The sequence below is a fragment of the Trematomus bernacchii genome, unplaced genomic scaffold, assembly GCF_902827165.1.
Source record: "Trematomus bernacchii unplaced genomic scaffold, fTreBer1.1, whole genome shotgun sequence".
In the NCBI taxonomy this organism is placed as follows: domain Eukaryota; kingdom Metazoa; phylum Chordata; class Actinopteri; order Perciformes; family Nototheniidae; genus Trematomus; species Trematomus bernacchii.
In genome coordinates, this window is record NW_022987654.1 from 98732 (window position 1) to 118960 (window position 20229).

The 20229-nt window shown below is 40.6% G+C and overlaps 1 protein-coding gene across 11 annotated transcripts in view; it reads right to left on the reverse strand.

Moving 5' to 3' along the window:
- Positions 1-13840: 13840 nt before the first annotated feature.
- atp2b2 (ATPase plasma membrane Ca2+ transporting 2) overlaps positions 13841-20229 on the reverse strand; it is a 118531-nt gene continuing 112142 nt past the window's right edge. For 6 of the 11 annotated variants that reach the window (XM_034135042.1, XM_034135043.1, XM_034135049.1 and 3 more), the window contains 4 exons: positions 19999-20210; positions 19792-19899; positions 19443-19625; positions 14189-14500 (listed from right to left, as the gene is read on the reverse strand). In XM_034135042.1, the coding sequence (XP_033990933.1) occupies positions 14189-14500; positions 19443-19625; positions 19792-19899; positions 19999-20210 (815 nt within the window). Of the gene's footprint in view, positions 14501-17700; positions 17754-18074; positions 18265-19442; positions 19626-19791; positions 19900-19998; positions 20211-20229 lie in introns of all 11 variants that reach the window. The other 5 variants (XM_034135047.1, XM_034135050.1, XM_034135048.1 and 2 more) reach the window with 4 other exon arrangements.

The following is a 20229-nucleotide window of genomic DNA, read 5'->3' on the forward strand; positions in this document are numbered from 1 at the left end:
ACTGCGCTCCCACTCTCCAAGCGGTCCACTCTCAAGCGCCTCCACTTGGATAAAAGCCAGGTGGTAACCACTCTAGCTCTCGCATCAGCGTAACCACGGCCCAGGGAGCAGGGTGACATGGGGATACGGGCACAACACCAGTTAGACGTGTGTTTGTTGGAAGTTTAAACAGGAACTTTGGAGTTTCTCTAAAAAATATAACACTATGAAGTCGTTTCTTGAATGATTACACCTGCCCAATCTGGTTTACATGTGGCATAGGCCAGCCTTCACAGTCGCCTAGATGATAAGAAAAGCAAAAAGGGTCAATTATGTAGCCTGCAAATATACCTTCATATCATGTCTATAGTCTACCTTAAAGCTGTAGATTTAAAATGCAACCAGCCACAGACACTGGTGTTTGCAGATGAATAGGCAGCTAGTTTGGTTAGCTTGCAAGTTGGCAAGTAGAACACCAAGCAAGCACCTAGCTTAAATAGCTAATTTCGAGTTCCATAATGGCAATGACAAGTTACATTAGCAAAGTTAGCATGACCCATTGTAAGAATTTCTGAAATGATGAGGAAGAGACCCATGTTAAAACAAACTGGACATTTCCTCTAGGCCTAGGCCTACATGTTTTTTTTCAAGTCAGCTTTACTAATCTTGAGGTAGCATTGTGCAAGAAGCAGGGTTTCAAACTTTCAAAACTTCACATTTTTCAAATTTTTCAAATTTTTCAAATTTCAAACTTGATCTTAAAAAATCCTGACTTTTTTCCATGATTACTCAATAACAATATGTAAAAAATAATGTGTACTACATGTAGGCCTACTGTAAAGCATTTATTATTTATTTTTAATATCAAGTCTGTATTAGAGCTTGATACATCAGCATTGGCAAATATAGGGTTACAGATTAGAATCATCATAAGTTGTCTGAAACGTCAAACCACCAAATGTAATTAATTTGTCTTAATAATACATGCTGCTTGAAGAACAAGTTTCAGTTATGTCCTAAAAAGGAGTTTATAGGGTTTGTGCTTACACAAGTAGATTGCCTGGTCTCCGGGCGTGATAGACTCGGTGCACTAGGAACTCCCTGACTCCAAAAGCCTGACCTAGTCTCTAAGGATCTCTTCACGCAAGGGTCACACGTCATTAGAAGCTTAAAGGAAGTGCCCTGCATAAAAAGTACGGCCACCCAAAGCGGCTGGCAAACACTCACTGTGCTTTTTCGGGCAGAGTCAAGTCCTCTATTTATGTTGCCCTGTACAACATTATCAGAGAGGGAATGCTGCTCCGTATAATGTTCCTGTTTTCATGCTTCTGTGCGCTTTTATATGATTGGTAAAAAGTGACACATTTATTTCTTGAAAAAGTGCTCGCTCGATGTAGCTGCAGTGTGGTGATGATAGTACACAAAACAACCTCATTACATTCTAACACTTAAGGGAGATTGAATGTGAGTTCTGAACTACTATGGGAGAGACACTGTCTTGTTAGAAATAGAGAAACCTTTCACTCCGACACTGGATGGTGTGTTGACAAGATGTCTCCAGGTCATTCTCTTTAACCATTATCCGTCTGGCCTGCCGACTCCAGTACAAGCAAGATGCTTCAAAAGGGTTGGCCTTTTGCTCCTATGGGACCACAAACTTGTGCCATTGGTTGTTAGACTCGGGATGAACAGAGTCACTTTGCTGTCCAGTTAGGAAAAACAAACACAACTTGTTACTAGGATACATCATGTCATCAGTCTTTTACAAGGTGCTGTGATTGAGAGAGAAAAATAAGTAAGTACTTTACAAATAAGCAGAAAGACAGTAAAGAGAGAAGCATAACGAGAAATTGAGAGTGAGGAGGAGAGTGGATAATGCCACCTGTCTGCATATCTGCCGTCCTACTATCACATCATTTGACGAATCACTCTATAGTACACATTTATTTTGCTTAAGTGGATGTACATGGAACAATGCAGTTGCTCTTTTTTACATAAAAGTTCTGTTTCTCCTTCATTTTGCAACAAAGTGTAACAACAACTTTAGCAACACTATGCATTGATTTTGATTGTTGGCTTCTGAGCAGTTTGTCAGTGCTTATATTCAACATTAGCAAGAACTGAAAAACATATTTGTAACGGACTTAACAGATAAAATGTACAAATCTGCTTCTTTGGACATATTTAGTAGACTATAGCACATTTTTAATGAAACACCTATTACTCACCAGAACAGGCACTTACCTTTACACCTTTATATATACAGTCTATGCTTTACACAGAATATCTTGTAATCGTTGTAATGTTAAGATCCTCATGTGACAGTAGTACAGTATGTGTGACATAAGGAATTCTGCTCAAATTAAAGCTATTATGAACGGAACCTTGACATATTTAAAGTACAAAAGACATAATTTAACTTGTAGGGGTTGCTGCTGAACATTTTATAACATCTTAAATACTGAAACAATTGAAGTATAAACCCTAAATACAACTGATAGAGTGGTTAAACTGAAAGTGCTACATTTCAGAGCAACCTACAGTATGCGCTAAATGCTGGTTTTATCCACAGATGATCTGCATGTCTGGTGTTATAACTGTAATATGTGCATTTTTGTACTTACATGGCAGTTGAGTGTGTGTTTACTTACAGGCTCATTTTCAAAAACAACACCAAAACAATTATAATCAGTTTATTTGATTTAGAATCAGGTAATATATTTTAACCTTACATTTCTGGATGAAGATCACATGGTTTAGCACTGCAGTTACACAGGCAGTTGATGTTGTCATATTCATAATTTGTTTCTCAGTCTTTTTGTTATTGTGGTTCTTGGGGGAGGTACTTCCTGGTTGAGCAAAAGGAGTGTCTGAGGGCTGAGGTTTCTTAAATCATGTGCTGCCATGTCATGGGGGGGACTTACGGTATGTCCACACGGTTCCGTCGCGTTGAAGCTTGCCGGTGGGCGTGTCTGGCGCGCGACCAACAACCAATCACATTAATCTCCCGCCCCGGACACACAAGCACGCGGTTTGATTGGCTAGCGGTTGTACTGGCATATGATTTGATTGTCTGGCGCTTCCGTCGGCGCTTGAAAAGTTGAACTTTTCGCAACTTTTCGCAACGGAGGCAAAGCGACGCGACGGAACCACAATGCAGTTCGGCAAAGCTTGACGTCACCCCATTCAAAGTGAATGGGAAGCGTCTCCGTTGAAGCACGCGACAGAACCGTGTGGACGTTACGTTAGGCTTAATTAGTTTGGTTTTAATTCAGTTAAAGTTGTCCATCTGTGTTACCCATTGTGTCATTGGCTATTATCTCAGAGAGAGGTGTTGATTGGCTTGGCATACTTTTCCATTGAGGGGAGCCTGGTCGGGGGCCATTACATATATGTTTACCAACAACTTTATTTATTTATTTTTAAAGGATTTGTGGGGGCCCTATGCACTTTCGTAATTAGAAGTAAGCACTGTTAAAAGGTCTGTTCAATTGTATTAAGTGTATGTGTATGTGTGCAGAAACTGAAAGTCACTCAGTTAAAGTGATTGGTTGACAGAGAACTTGGCCAAACACCCTCAGTCAGCTCATTGAGTAACCCTGTCTTCTTGACTGAGCTCTAAACGTTATTCATTAGGAGGATTTTTGAATGGAAGTCATTTCCTGATCTGCTTTTGATATGTTTGACATGTTTGGAACCGAGCCCATCCATAGGAAGAACAAAAAGATTGACTGACAAAAGCTATGACTTCAGCCATATTCATTGCCATGCAATGCTCATGCTTTCCCGTGCATATAAACCTGCACCCCAATAGAGACACCACCCCCACATCTTCATATCAACAGCAATTTGTTTGAGCAATTCAACAAAATGCCCCTCGGACATTTAAACACGGGTCACTTCACTGTGAAAGCCTGAGACTGCATTGATGCACGATTTTCACCAACAACAAAAAGAAACTGCGAGGGAAAGTGAAGAGAAAAGAGGCTAGGGGAAATGCAAGACAAAAAAGCCCAGCGCAACAGATCCCAAACACAGGTTCAACACACTAGCTGCAGCCAATCCACTTCCTCCATTCAGTCCATTGAATTCAGCGTTTCTTTTTAGTCTGGTGTCAAATAAAAGATAGTATTTACATTCACAACAATGATGTGACAGTATCAGATAATAGTATGATCGGTGATAATTACTGTAAGCTTGAGTCACAAACACACGTGGCCATGCACTGACACAGACAAACACACATTCACACACACACTGACCTCACCTTTCTGAGTCCAATAGCTTCTCTGCTTGGCAAGAGCGGAGCGTTGAGTAGCTACCAACCAGGCCACCCAGTAGTGAGTGAGACCTGCCAGCAACACCAACACATGCCAACAGAGCTGAGAAGACTGATATCAGTATGCTGAATATTAAAACTATTAGAGACTAGTGCTAGCGTACCAGCATGCAAAGCAGCAACACAGACACAACTGCAGTTTAGGAGTGGATTCTGCACAACACTATAGTTCAGGACAGACTTATTTCTGAGGGTAATAATATTTAGTGAGATGTGCAAAAGATGATGATAAATGTGCATAATCTAAGTGATTACACTCAATGTTCATATCATATATTCTAGGGCGCTGTAGGTAGAATAGGGAACCCCACATGGGGTCTACACACTGGTGATGAGGAGAAGAAGAGAATGATGAAAACCTGGATTTGTCTTCTGATGAGCTCAACCTGGGCATTGGATATCGACTGGAGGTGAATGGGGTGGGTGGAGGAGGGCAACAATGATTTTGCCCAAAATGACAGCGGAGAGATGGTAACAGATTTAAAGTGGGACAGCAGCACTATGATTGGCTGATGAAGATTGTGGCAAAATCTAATTTGTTGACTCAAAGATTGAACGCCCATAATCATAATTTGACGCCTGATTAAAAGCAGCTGGAGAAGGGAAGGAGAATTGAATGAATAATGCAAATAAATGGACATAATGCACATGAATCGCAAATAAATGCAATGCTGCGTTTGTGTGCTCCTCAGATGTCCCCAGTGTTCAGAGTTTGGAAGTTGCTCCATTGTGTACGGTGTTAATCACCCAAAACATTTGTTCCTTGGCCTAATCTGCACACCAGTTGTTATGAATAGTGTGCCGTTACTTAATTACAGAAAAACATACATACAAGGCCGTAACACTTTTGTAAACCTAACTTCGTTTGCGAAGGTACTAGAGGTGATACCAGTTCGAAATATTTTATAGGGGTTTAATATTAACTACATAGAAACGTATAACATTTATTTTTGATGCTCTCCTGCTGTGAATTTCCTCTAATAATGACAATTTTGTTAATGTATTGAAAAACATAGTGTCACATTACTGAGTACTCAATACTGAACAACCCTGAAGTCCTTAATAAATGCTGCTGGGATATTGTTATTTGCTCAAGAGTGAGTCAAGCAGTTAACTTCACCAGATTGCTCTGTTGTTTTTGTTCAGTTGTTGACAAAGTGTTACGTATCTGACTCCAATAATTGAAAGTTCACAATGATTGAACATTCCTTCTGGATGTGGCAGACGGTGTAAGCACAGCAAAAAAAATCATACCGCTGCACATTAAAAATGTAAAAGCACTGCAGATCCCAGAGGTGCTCCCACACTTCTGTCTGACTTCTGTTCAGGGTCAAATGTGGGCAAAGCCAAACTAGCTTTGATGCCGTTGTGTTTGTGAGTGGTGGTTTGTCTTGAGATTTTTTGGGTATAGTGTTTCTCTGACAGACTGACATCAGGACAATTGATGGATTGAATGGATTGATTAAGCAGAACCAAGACCATTGGGATGGTGGTCAGTGGGTCCACAACATTGTTCCAGACTGAAATATCTCAAAGATCCAATGAATTGTCATGAGCATTCATCGTCCTCAGGGGATATATCTCATTAAGTTGTTGATCCCAATGTTTTCTCTAATGTCTCATTGTGATTTTAAGTCAAATGTATCAACACATTTTGGATGGGTTGCCATGAAATCTGTTGACCGCATTTACAGTATACCACAGGAAGAATTGTTATCACATACTGTATCCCTAAACTTTCATTCAGTAAGGTAAACATTTTAATTTTGTCGGTTGAGGGGTGGACATGTTGGTTACATCTGTCTAGCCCTCATTTTCTGTAATTTCTGATCTCCACTAATAATGGATTATAACATAATTTTGAGCTGCCCCACTGTGTCTAAGTACAGTCTTGTGGAAACGATAGCACGGCTGAAGAGCCTCACTCTCATTAATAATTCAACAAATCTTTAATTTAAAGAAAAGTGAATGACCACAACATGTTTTGGAAGACATGTTGACTGAATGAACTTTACTAAAGCCATAACACAAAACAGCCTCTGAGCATTGAGGGAAAGGAAACCGTGCAGCAAACATAATAAAGTCAGATGTACATGGATTGGTGAGGTGGGCTGGGGGTGTAAAATAAATGAGTTCTTAGGGGACCTCTAAAATTGACACTCAGTCACAAAAAGTTAACATTTCAACACTTTTCTGAAAGGAATTTGGGGCTGAAATAAATCCTGAGTTAATTTCTCTCACAGAAATGCCAAATGCAGACAAAAGTGTCAGAACTGATTGCTGTCATTTTCTCTCGTGATAACTGGCTCGACGAGCACCAAGGTAATCATTTAATTTCATTCAAACCCCGCAGACTTCTCATAGGAGACTGATAATATTAAACCTGATGTGCAATTATACATTCAGCTATTCTTAGTCCTATCTGTCTCCGTGCTCACCTGACAGACAGCCTTTGGATGCAAGAGCTATTAGTACATCCAGGAGTGCAATGGATCATGGGTGTTGAAAACAAACTGGATATGTCATACAAATAATGACTGCTGCTGGTCTCTCTCTGACTCTCTCTCTGTCTTCCATCCATCTCCCCCTCCTCAGATCATCAAATGTCTGAGATATACTGTATGACACCCCAACGTCTTCCTCTGAATTTGTCATTTCAATTATCGCTGGCTGACATCTCAGTATCGACACAATGAGCGGGTGAATGGGGGCGATCATACCTGTGAGGTTTAAAGGTGGGATAGTAATCACAAACTGTCCATCTGCTGTCACCAGAGGATGGAGGGTGGTCTGTGTCTCTGGGCGTAAATGCATGCAAGCCAACATGTGTGTGTTAGGGGTTATCACTTCAATCCACAGTCTTACTTCTATTTCACTAATTATTTATAGTCATAAGTGTGACACAACTAGTGATTCTTAACTAATTAGTTAATTTATCAATAAGGTGATAGATGTGTAACAAATTGTAGATAATCCTGATATTGAATTCATCGTTCAGTTACAATTACAAAATATTTGCTGGTTGCAGTTTTGCAAAAATGACCTATGATAAATGATAACATATGTAATATTAGGTGAATCGGGTGCAGTTAGAACTTCTCTAACCTACACCATACTTAACTCAATCATGCCATTCCAACCAAATTTGATCTTCCTGCTATACAGTATGTCAAGAGGTTACAAGTAGATAAGGTTAAAGTGTTGCAAAAGGGTTGGGAAAAGCTGAGCAACTATAGCAAGATTGCTTATGATGGCCTTTATGAATATTATACCACAGATGACCCCTGCTGGTCACAGCTCTTTATTACAACACCCTAACCAAACCCTGGTCAGTAATCTACAGTGACACTTTTTTCATTCTCCCTAAATGGCCCAGAGTTTTTGCACTGAGTGAAATAACCAACATCATTAAAATGATCTCAAAGTTGAAAACTATAAATACTTAAAACAAGCTGAGCATGAGTCTTACTTATTTTGATTATGGTTGCGTTTTCTTGTGCAAAAATAAGTCTCAGCCTTGCGGAAAGTTGTCTTTTTTTTGCTAGTTTACAGAGTATTTACAGCCCTGAGGTGTATTTTGGGAGATAACAAGTCACCACATCACCTTTGCTTTGAATCAACAGACATCATAGCTGTTATTGCCATGAATGCAACGTGTGTGTGTGTGTGTTTTCCCATGTCATTCCCACAGTCCCATCCCCCCAACAGGAACCATAGTCTCCCCTTATCCCATTAAGACAATTGCCAAGACTGGCATTCAAACGTGTGCACGTGTGCGTGTCCTTCTCTGTGCGTGTGAGGGGGAGACACACATACACAAAACCACATATACGGACGAATGCACACAAATATACCAACCCATACACACACTGGGCTGAGAAAGAGTAATTTCAAAATCAATCCTTTTGGAGAAAAAGAGTGAAAAAAAGAACGAGAGCCCCAAAACCTCCACCAGTGTTGGCTGATTGTAAAGGACTGTCAGTTACTGCAGCCTTCTTTTGGGCCAAAGGGAAGCAGCAGGATTCAACTTGGGGCCCAATAAAGGGCTATTCTTCCTGGAAATCGGCCCTCGCACATGGACTTGAATGCATTCGGGCGCTAATCTTCCAACTGTGGGAGCCCACTCTATATTCACCGGCTGCGCCACCCCAGCAGGCACTGCTGCACATGCTGATGCTATTAAACACACTACCAGGCTAATGCTAAAGCTAACGCATGGTTAATGCTGATGCACTTAATTCTCTGGATTTTAATTCCTGTTCCTCTCCTCAGACTAAACCTTTAAGAAAGTATTCATTGGGAAAGTGTTCCTATGGTAAGACCTGTAAGAGTAGCATTTCATTTAATATGGTAAATGTCTGCTCCTAAACCTCTTGCCTAGTTTAAAGGATCAGGTCATCAAAATTACATGAATTAAACATGTTTCTGCATGTAATGCTTTATGGTTTTCTGTTATTTCCTAATTATTACTTTAAATCATTTCTATGGATCAAACTATTTCATTTGCACTAATTGTAGGAAAATGCCGAGGTGCACACATCCTGCTAATTGCATTCAAATGGCTGTGGAACAACCTGGAATTGGTTTATCGTCTACTGACTTTTAAATTATTTCTAGCTGACTTGATTCATGTAAAGAAATCCGGTAAATGGGTCTTCATTGTGTACTTGGCTTGCTACAATGATATTGTGTTTAAAAACTACCGAAAAGTCAGCAGTGAGCTTTTCATCAAAATTATTGAAAACTGCAACCTTGATCTTCATCAAGTAGTGACCCTCTTTAAAATGACAGACTATGTACTTCGCTGCCTGGGTTTGACTCACCTGACTGTTTAGGGACTGCAGCTGATGATTAGCCGTATGGCTAACACTGGCACACTGACAGAAATGTTGATGTTTGTGTTCTTTATAAATAAAAAAGTTAAATTGGCAATAAACGTATCACACAGTAGAATGGAACACCTTGAGGTTCGTGAAGAACACTGTTTCGTTCTCTTTGGCGGTACCAATTCCTCAAGATTTTTCTCAAGAATTTCAACACAGATACCCAGTTTGAAAAAGCATGGGCTTTCATCAGTGGGCCATACTGTAGGCTGACTTTCCATTGTGGCAATAGATAGTTAGCCTACTTAATAAACACATTTGTAAGTCTTTCCACTGAAGGTGTTGAACAACGATGATCTTCAAAAAAAAATATTTAGGATGTCCACTGCTACTTATATATTTAGAACATTGATGCCCGCCACTACGAGACACTTTACATGCTGACCAGGGAAACAATGGTGTCTTCCGTTGTCTCCAGTGAAATACTGCCCCCCAGTGGACACAGACATTTAGATTAAACGTCTTCTATGACCTTTCTATTATACAACAAGCCATCACTCAGATGTTCAGTAATTGTATGTTTGGCACATGCTGGCCACACATTGATCCCTCTCTCATGGGCAGACGGTTTGGGCCTGTCAACAACCACAGAGTCTAAAATCATACGGACACTGGCATTTTAAATTAAACCTAAAGAAGATTAAGTCAGTGCTGATGTTTTTCAGACACCATCCCCCCGTCCCCATTTAAACAGGATGAGATCAATCCTGTGCAAACCTACTTTAGCATGCTGCAGGCGGCAGCATTTCTAAGTCATAGGGTGTATTAAACCTAACAACAGCTCTCTAAAATCTCAGAGCGTAACAAAAGAAGAGTAATGTGTAGCGATGAGTGTGATAATTACAACATTAAATAAAACCACTAGTGATATGGGCAATACTATAAAGGTAACATATTTAAAACATATATATATATAGCTTTAAGGAAAGTGGTTGGATAATGAATCAGACTCATTAAAATACCATCAATCATTAAATGACTGAACAGGTCAGAATTTGATTGTGAAAAGATTAAGAGGAAATTAAAGAAGAAACAAAAATGGCCGACTTTATATCTAAAGCCATCTATGGGAAAAAAAATAATAAATGCAACACTTTGGTTTATGAGCAAAGACCTGCACATTTTCTTTTTAATCTGCAAAACGAATGCCCATCGACCTCTACTATATTTTGAGTTTAGTGCCAATGTTAACATGTTAGAATGCTAATACTAAACTAAGAAGGTGACCATGGTATAAATGAAACCTGCTTATCTTAAAACACCATCCCTCCCCTCCGTTCCCATTAAAACACTTTGGCATGCTGCAGGCGGCAGATGTTTTAGGGCATGTGGATGTGTTAAACTCCCACGGAAAAGCTCAAACATCTTCTATAAGCATAACCTTTTATGAACACAACAATGAAAATGGAAACACAATCAAAGTGGACACTGAGAGGTGAAGCACAACGAATCAGAACAGGACATGTGACACGGGGCCAGGACACACCATGCTGGGTCATGCTGCTCTGGGAGATTTATTAAGTGATTTTTCTTTTTTTGCTTTTTATTATGGTTTTCACTTGCGCTCCTGTCAGGAGTGTGGTAAATGGGACAGTCAAGCAGCAAGAGTCACAGTTCATCATCATCATCATCATCATCACTGTCACCACCATTGTTGTCAACGTCCTCATGGTATCATAATAATCATTTTCATCATTTAACTTTTTCCTCAAGCTAGAAAATAATTGACATCACATTTTTTTACTGACTTTTGAGACCACAAACATTCCAGCAACACACTCTAGGATTAAGGGTGGGTAACAATCAGAAAAGCATGACTTTTTGCATAGTATTAAATGAACAAAGACATTGAGTTCTTTATTTACAATTATTGTATAGATAAAAAAAATATCATAAAAACAAGATGAACACTTAAATCACTTACCCATAAAGTATGCCAAAAAGTTATCTGTTGGCATTTCTCTTTTTCTTTGTTCCACAAACTGCATGCTGCTAAATACATCTAGGCAGGTGAGAGTATATTGCAAGAAGTATCATTGATATCATCATCATCATCAACCTTAATCATCATCATCGCCGATGTCATCTTCAACATAATTATTGGCTGTTACAACATGTGTTTCCACTCAGATGTAATCATGATGTTTTGAAGGGTTTCTGACAGGAGCAGTGATTGATTACATACAGCCAAACAGCTGTGTCGGCAGTATGACTTGAGTTGTGGTGCATGATGGTAGATGTAGTCAGGAAGAGTTCCTTTTTTTCACACCAGTCCGCATGGAGTTTCTGTCCTCAGTGGAATCATTGCTGTATTTACAAAGATTATTTTGAAACTTGTCGTCTTTGCATCGTCTTAAAGCTGAATGTCCTCCTGGATGTAAAAGTGGTTGAAGAATGTTGGCTTTTTTTTTATTGAAAATGCTGTTGTTGCTGTTTTTTTGTTTTGTTTATTGTTTTACATTTTTTACAGACAAATAAACAAATGAATTGTCAAGTTAAAACATTGGAAAGGAAACAAAAGAAATCAACAGCTTCTAAGCAGAATATCCAGATGTTTTTTCCCCCCAACTTAAATAAGACAGTTTATTTAAATGGTCCATGTTATTTTTCAACACGCCTGAGCTGACTGGTAAAGCTTGTGCACCCTCTCCAGATGGACGGATCGACTTGGAAATGACAGAGGAGGAGGAGGAGGATAGAAAAAAGGGAAAAAAAAGCATTTTCCGATAAATGATTGTATATACTGAAGTACTGTATAGGATTTATTTTAAGTAGAAAAATCTATTTTCTCAAGTTGCATAATGAGCCTTTCACGTCATGCTTGCCAATGACTTGGGTTAGTATTAGAAATAACAATAGTACAGGTTAGTTAAGTGGCCTTGTCCTTCGGAGTGCAATAAGAATGGGTAAATGTGTCTTCTGTATGTAACTTCTCTCTGTAATGTCTGATTGGTCAAAGCACAATAAATAGTTTACAACTAGTGAGTACAGTTGAGATGCTAGAGTACTGTATATTCTGTGACGGCAGGAAGACAAGCTTGGTTAAAACACACAAAAGCACATCTAGAATTACACCACAGAAGATTTCATTCATAACCAGATAGTGCAGAAAAGGGTCGTCTTTTTTTATATATATAAAAGAGTCAAAGCAACATTCCATGTTTGTTGTAAGTTAGTTTTTTTGTGTGTGTCAGTTTTCCTTGTTTTTCTTTTATAGATGTTAAAAATGCCAACAGCTTTGTGGAGCTGCGTGTGCACACTGCTAGAGGAAATGGAAATAAATCATAATTAAATAAAAAAATAAACAATACAATATATTCCACATTTTTAACAAAAACAAAAAGTCGGATTTCCATGCGGCATAGATAAGCCAAATATAACTCTGCAGCTTTCTAATATGACTCGATTGCAGCCTCTTTGATGGTCACACATATTTTAAAACATCAAGTCCTTTGAACAAGCAGGTTTATCTAGAAGACAGTTCACTGTAAAGGTCCTGATATCAGCCTTTGACTCGAGCCCTGACCCCAGGCCAGCGCTGAAGCACAGAAAAGAAAACACAAGTGAAAAAAAGAGAAGTGAAAAAAAGAATTAAATATTCCCCCTCTGTCACAAAAAGGAGGCCTCCGTTTAGAAAGGCAAGCCACTCCTACTTGATCCCAACAATCATATAGAGTAATACTAAGATTCCACATTGACTACGTATCCCAATATATTTTGGTTTCTTTTTGTTTGTTAATCCTCTAAAAATATCTACAATAATTGAAAAGATAGCAGGCAAATTCCAGCACATGGTTTGTCAGTAATAACACATCAACACAGCTCTGGTCCTTCTGAGCTTCAGCTCCGCCTCTCCTTCTAGAAACCAGGAACGTTATCTCTACGAGGTTGTAAACAAATTACATTCTCTTTAAGACATAAATAAGTCAAAGTATTTTTGAGCCACTGAAGCAGGAACAAGGCAACATGCCGACAAACAAAGATAAACTCTCTCTAAATATATTTATATGTATTTATATTTATAGAATATATCCCATAAATGCTATCATCATCATTATTATCTTGCGTTCCTCCTTTCCGACAGGTGCAAAACTACTGTGCAAGTTGAGCCCTACCACCTCGTAACACATTTCTGTTTATGGATGAAACACATTTTTACAGTCGGGTACATGTTCATGCCACACAGAGGAGGGGGCTTCGCAGGCCAGGAGCTCGGAGAGGCCGTCTTTAAAATAGCAGTCCGCCGCGAGGCCTAGCCCATCAGAACCAAAGAACTCCAATAAAATTAAAAACCCTTTTAAATAAAACTTGGGCAATGTACATTCATGCAGGAGCAACAATAATAATAACAATAATAATCAGAATCATAATAATAACAATGTTTCTCAATTTAATTTAAACTATTATCAGTATTGACAATGTTATTGATGAGGAGAGGGAGTGTAAGGGGAGTTTAGAGTCCGTCCTGTTTTGTGTTTTTGCTCCTCAGCCGTGTCTCCCTCCTCATCGTCTTCCTCCCGGTGCCACTAAAGACACGCTTCATACATATGTGCAGTCAGCGGCACCTTTTATTCAGTACATGCTAACACTCATATAGTCATAAACACCTGACCCCCCCCCCCCCCCCCCCCCCCCCTCCGCCATGTTACACATACAACCACAAAAGCAGGATGGCTGTGTTGGTTTTGTGGCTTTTTTGCGCTTTTTTGATTGTGTGATAAGTTTTATTTTCACCGTCATATTACTTTCGATGTTCCCCCTTTTCGAGAGGAGCGGAGAACTTTAAGAGCTCAAGGTTAAAGGGGTGGGTGGGGGGGGGGGGGAATCTGCCACAGGATGTGTCCTGTGTAGGGGAGTAAATGGGTTTTGGTGGACTGGACAGGGGGGATTTTTGGGGTTGCAGTTAAAGATGTGGAGGTATTGGAGGAGTTTCCCCCAGACTGCAAGGAAAGGACTTGAGAGGTCAGAGCGGAGGTCAGGGTGGGGGTTAGAGGCTGGTCTCCAGGCTGTGAAGAGGGCTGGCGGGGCCGGAGGAGGCGGCTGATCTACTGGTGTCGATGGTGAGGTTGATGCCACTGTCGATGGCGTTGTTATTCTTGTTGGGGGACGAGGGCTGGCTGGAGTACTTCCCCCTCCTCCGAGCGGAGTCATCGTCCGTGTCGTCGATGAGGGGGAGGTTGGGCGTGGAGTCTTCTATCCTAAACTCGGGGTGTGTCATGAAGTTGTGGATGGATGATCTGGAGTCTGGTTTTTCCAGGCCTTCATAGAGGGAGCTACGGAATGCATTCACAACGCGGATCTGTTGTAAAAAAAAAAAAAAAAAAGGGAGGACAAAGAAGAAAACCAATGAGAAATGATGCAATAGACACAATGGAAGGGTGGGACCCTCGGGATGAGGAGAGAGGAAGAGAGGAGGAGAGAAGGGACAGAGGGGAAGGAGAGGACCTCTCAGTTGAGGATAAATAGGTAAAGAAGGAGGGAAAGTAACTTCAGTCTGTGTTCTGCTTTCACAAGATGACCACAGTTCACAAATCACTCAATTTTGGCGTGCACTAGAAAAGCCGTGAGGAAAACAATCATAATAAAAATAACAAAATCATACATTTCAAGAAAAACGAATACCAAAGCAACACAAACGCTCGTTGTAAGTATACGCTTTAGTCCAATGTGCTGTATACCTAGAAACAAGCCACGTTAATAAATGGAATGCTCACAGAAAACATTTAAGGAGAATATCACATGCAAGGTTGAAGAAATCTGGTGGACGAGGTCAGTAAGAAGGAAGGAAGTTAGATCCGAGAGATCCAAATCAGGTGCTTTAAAAACTTCTGTTGTACCAGAGCAACGTCTGGTAAAATATCCACACAGACTCTGAATGGGACACACACAGAAAGCACAGGGTGGGTAAAGCATGGTCCCAAACAGGGCAATGGAGAGGCAAACTCTGCATGAGGAGTTTGCTTCAACACGAGCATTACAGTGTTAAACTCACAACAAACGACACACCCAAAAAAATGAATAAAACAGTGGCATTTAGGGCGAACACAGCAGGTTAGGATATTATGACCACAGGAAGTAATACACTCAAACAACATGCAACAAGACAACAGGAATGTGGACACCAGCACACAGACTGCTGACACAAAACATATGGAAGTGGGTGATGAAAATAATAAGGTAACTGTCAGAGGTGTGACAGCTTTCAACTCCATGCACATCTAAGTAAACACTCAAGTATACGCCCCAAACCACTACTGTACGAGAACCTTCAGTGAGGATTGACAGCAGTATCTGTATGTACGTTTTTTCAGATTGTAGGTTAGAAGTGAATTTTATTTGAAACCCTATTTGCATGTACAAAAGCAACAGCTGAAATGACATGTTATTTATAAACTGCAAAGATATTATTTGATGCTTTTATATAGGGCAATTACTCATGGCAGCTGGGATGTATACAAAAGCTAAATAAGGTGTATTACGCCATTGTGTCTTCATGATTATTCTACATGGATAAGATCTTGTTTTTAGAAGGATGAAAAAAAAGCTTAAAGTGGACCTATCATGCTATATTGAAGTGATATATTGTAGGGCCATACCTATATAAGATATTTTTATACGTTTCTGTTTTCAAAATAGCAAACAGATCATGCATTTTAGCCATGCCTCATTTCGCTCTATGTGCTGTTTGCTGTCTACGGGTCTGATTCTGCTGACCACGCCCCCCTGCAGGAGAGGTGAGCCGTGCTCTGATCAGCTGCTGGGCTGTCAGAAGAGGGGGAGAAAAAGAGATCTCCGTCCTCCGTGTTTTATTATATAGAGTCGTTATTCATTTGTTTTAAAGCTCAATAAATAACAAAGAAGACCTTTGACCGGCACTTTTCTAATTTTGTCTGGAAGATTGAAACTTTAACGGACATCTTGACCGGCGAAACAAACTGAAACTGAAACTCTGCCGCACGGTCCCCTCGTTCCTTGGAAGAGGCGGAGAGGTGGGTGTTTGTCATCTGCTGGTGGACTAACCGGAGAGAATTACAGTGCTTGCCTCGACGGGGAGGGATTGCATTGCAGCGGGAGCAAACGCTTGTCTCGGGGAGGGAGAAAAAAAGCCACAGCGGAGAATAAACAGAAGGGTAACCATGGTAACTATGGGCGGGAAGTCTTCTTCGCTGCCCAACCCCACATTCCCCTGATAGGTGGAGAGTTGGCTCAATAGCCGTAGCGCCACCGTCCTGACGTCAGGACAGTGTTCAAATCTGGATCAGTTTTTATCAGATCCGTTGCAGCCCCTTTTTTAGAGATTTGGGTATGGAGGAAAATAGAGAGGGTTGTGTTTTCTGACACTTGGTGAGTTCCCTGGAACACCGGGGACACATATTCATGTATAAAAGACGTACAAAAGTGCATTTTGCATGATAGGTCCCCTTTAAGCAATAAAAAAATATTTTTTACTACGGGAACATTTAAATCCGTGGAAATACTTGGACCAACAAATATTGAAATGTCAGTGAAATGCTTCCACTAATTGTTAAATTGAGAAAAAAAACAATAGTTACGTTATTTTTGATGAAAAAAATGCAGAAACATAATGTACGTATTTACAGATATATATTTTTAGGCCGAACTGAAAAAATAACAGTTAACAGATTTCATGTTTAGTCTATACAAATGTACACAAATACTGTATGTACTGTAACTATGTTAGCACTGCTGCCCAAAGCAGAGCAGGGAATAAGGAGACAAAACAGCAAAAGCAAAGAATAAGAGGAGCCTGTCGGGATGAGTGCATGTGACAGGATGTCTGACAAGTAACACTGATGGGGTGTCAGAAAAGGAGGGGGGGGGGGGGGGGGGGGGGCGGGTGGTAAGATTTACGTCGCTGTTGCTGCAGAGGATCGATGTTGGTAACTATGGCAACATGACAGAAAACTACACCGACAGTATGAAGCTACAAGACGGGATGAATTACTGGTGCAGCGCTGATTTCTGGTGATTCTCAAACCATGTCCACACAACCCTCAGCCAAGTTTTACACCAGCTTTTTGTCAAGTAGATTAGAGACAATTTTGGTGTGTGTGTATGTGTGTGTGTATACAAAAACAGGGAAATACAGAAGATGTACAATATATTAAGCAGGCATAGTCACTGATACTGTAGATTTTAGTTGTGCCCCTAGAATGTCATTTAAAAGAAAATCTTGTTTTTTAGAAAGTCTTGCCTAGCGTAGCTTCCATTATTGTTTCCTGTCAATACAGAGTCAACTAGAGAATACATGAAATAGCACCTAAAAAATGGCTTCAGCTCAATTCAGAGTGATTTGCCCCATCACTAGCAAACTCACAGATAAAACCAGACAACATGGCGACTTATACTTGAATGTTTACCCAGTCCCTTGGTGAGTTGATTGGAATAAGTTCACATTAATGTCCGTCAAGACATACACATGGAATGATTGTAGGATGGGATGGTGGATGGGGAATGAGCAGAGGGAGACAAACTCACAACCTGAAATGTCACGCCGTGGGTATCACCCTTAGTCCTGCGCTCCTAGCACTCTGAGAAAACAAACACACATTCACCAATGAGACGACAGTACACCAAAGCACGGGAGGAGATTTTAAGATGAAATTTGAACTCGAGTATGAACAGCAAAAAGACAGAAGAGAGAACGGAAATGAAATAAGCAGATAGCAAGAAGGAAAAAATAGGAAGACAAAACCTTCAGAGATGCCAAACCCAAATGGATACTGTCATGGTCATTTATTTTAGGATAAAAAGGCAGAAATTGTGCAGAAAAAAAAAACCTTTGTTCATGACATGATGGCACCTCTGAAGCAAAGAGAGAAGAGAAGCAGACTGACAGAGATCTGACTCACGGCCAGTAGTGGAAGGAGCAGTAGCAGCAGTAGTGCTTGTAGGAGAGGAAAGGGCATTGGACAAGGACACGTGACTAGGACTAGAAACATTGGTTACATCCTGGGTCTGGCTGGTGGTGGACGACTGGCGTCTCAGGGCCCCCGCCCCCTGAAAGGACGTGCCACTCTTGAAGGTGTTGACTACGTCAATCTGTGGGAGGAGAGCGGGACAGAAGAGGACAAATGGCTGCTCATAGTGACAGAGACCAAATGGCAACACAGGTTGACTGGCTGAGTGACTTTGACAGTGTCTCAAACACGACACGATGGGGGTGGGGGGGGACAGCTGAAGGTCAGGGTGTAGCATCCCCTCAACAAAATGTTAAATTTGAACAGTTAAAACCACCTTAATTATATCTCTCTTACCTCATCTTAAGATACATGCCTTCAACCAAATACTATGGAGTTAAATGAGTGTTCAAAATCGTTTTTAGATTGTAATCCTCTATTTGGGCAGATCTAGTGAGTCAAAGTTGTGTCTAATCAATTGATAAATTCAGTGTCTCTTCAAAAACATTGTCCTAGTGTGCTCTAAAAATAATCCATGGACCTCACTGTTTTTATTAGAACTGCCTTGTACTGAGGAAGAAAACCTATGAAGACCACTGATAGAATATTGTGTGGATTATCCAGGTTAATTCAACTTAAAGCACAAAATACGAGTTATCATAATGTGTATGTTTATAGCATACAGCCTGTATTCAGATTTGAGTTGATTTGAACCTTAAGTACTGAGAAAGTGTATCTCTACTGTTCCAAAACCCTGTCTGCAGTACACAGTATCCTGTCGCGTGGATAGCTTCACCCTGGACCAGTAGTGACACATCAGTGAAATGAAATCAAGTCCAACACACAAGCAGAACTGTCTTGTCAATCACAGTGATAACGGTGTGCAGAGGGGTCACAGAGTAGTGACTTGTCCGGTTGTATTTAACTCCTGAGGTTTGACCGTCGATCTTCCACACAGCCGGTCGCCTCAGTCCAGCGAGAGACGGCTGCGTCTTCATGTACCTAAATAAACCAGCTTGTGATACAATGACTTTAAGGCTGTTACTGACTAAGGTGAAGAACATATCACATAGTCTAGCACTTCTTCTTCTGAGCCTCTGAGGTGGGGTCTTAAATGTTGAATTGTATGACAAAGACAGACAACAAGTTAACAGAAAGCTATGTCAGGAAAGAAATCACATCTGAAATATAATTACAAAACAAGTAGTTAACTAATGATACGACTGATTAGAGTAAAATTTCAATGATGTAAATGTTATTTCTTTCAAGCAGACTCAATCCAGCAAAGACTCAACGCGGGGATTGAACTTGTGTCCTCACCTGAGTCTGAATGCGGTTGAGTCCTCTGAACCAGAGGATCTGTCCTCTCCTCAGCTCCCTCTCCGCATGGTCAATCTCGTCATTATCTTCGTTCGTGTCCTCCTCTGGTAAATCATCTTTCCGAGTTAACTGGCCTGCCCTCCGCAGGAAGCGCAACTTGCTGTTGGGGACGCTGGCTATCACCTAGCCAGGAGAAAGTCCAAAGACTGGGTTAAAAATGTGAAAAGCATACAGTAGAGATTGCATGGAAAGTGTAAATAAAGCTAAACTAGGACAAAAACAAAGAACAACCACAGGCAGTGGTGAAGTGAAGAAAGAGAGACATAAAACAGAGCAGTTTGCATGTTACCTGTCCCCAAACAAGCTCTCCCAGCCCGAGGAAAATACACCACATCCACTTCTCCAGGTTCAGAGGCTGACAGCTGAATGGCTTCCCTCCAAACTGCACAATCACAATCTACACAAAGCAAAGGGAAAAAAGAGTTTCATCTAACTTCAACCGGTAACCAACTTTTAAAAAATAAATAATGAAGTCAAATCATTTGCATTTGCGTACCTGCGCAGCAAAGGTGCCAAATACAATAGTGCAGAAGATGGGGTTCCTGAAGATACCATCGAAGACGTTCCTCTCTCCGTGGATTTTGCGGGCATTTATCTCGTTAAAGAGCTGCATCATGACGAAGGTGTTGAAGATGATGGTGTAGTGCTCAGATGGAGGAGAGTGGAGAGGAGCATTACGCCCGCTGTCAATGTCAAAGATCTTCTCACCTACAAGGGGGAGGGGATA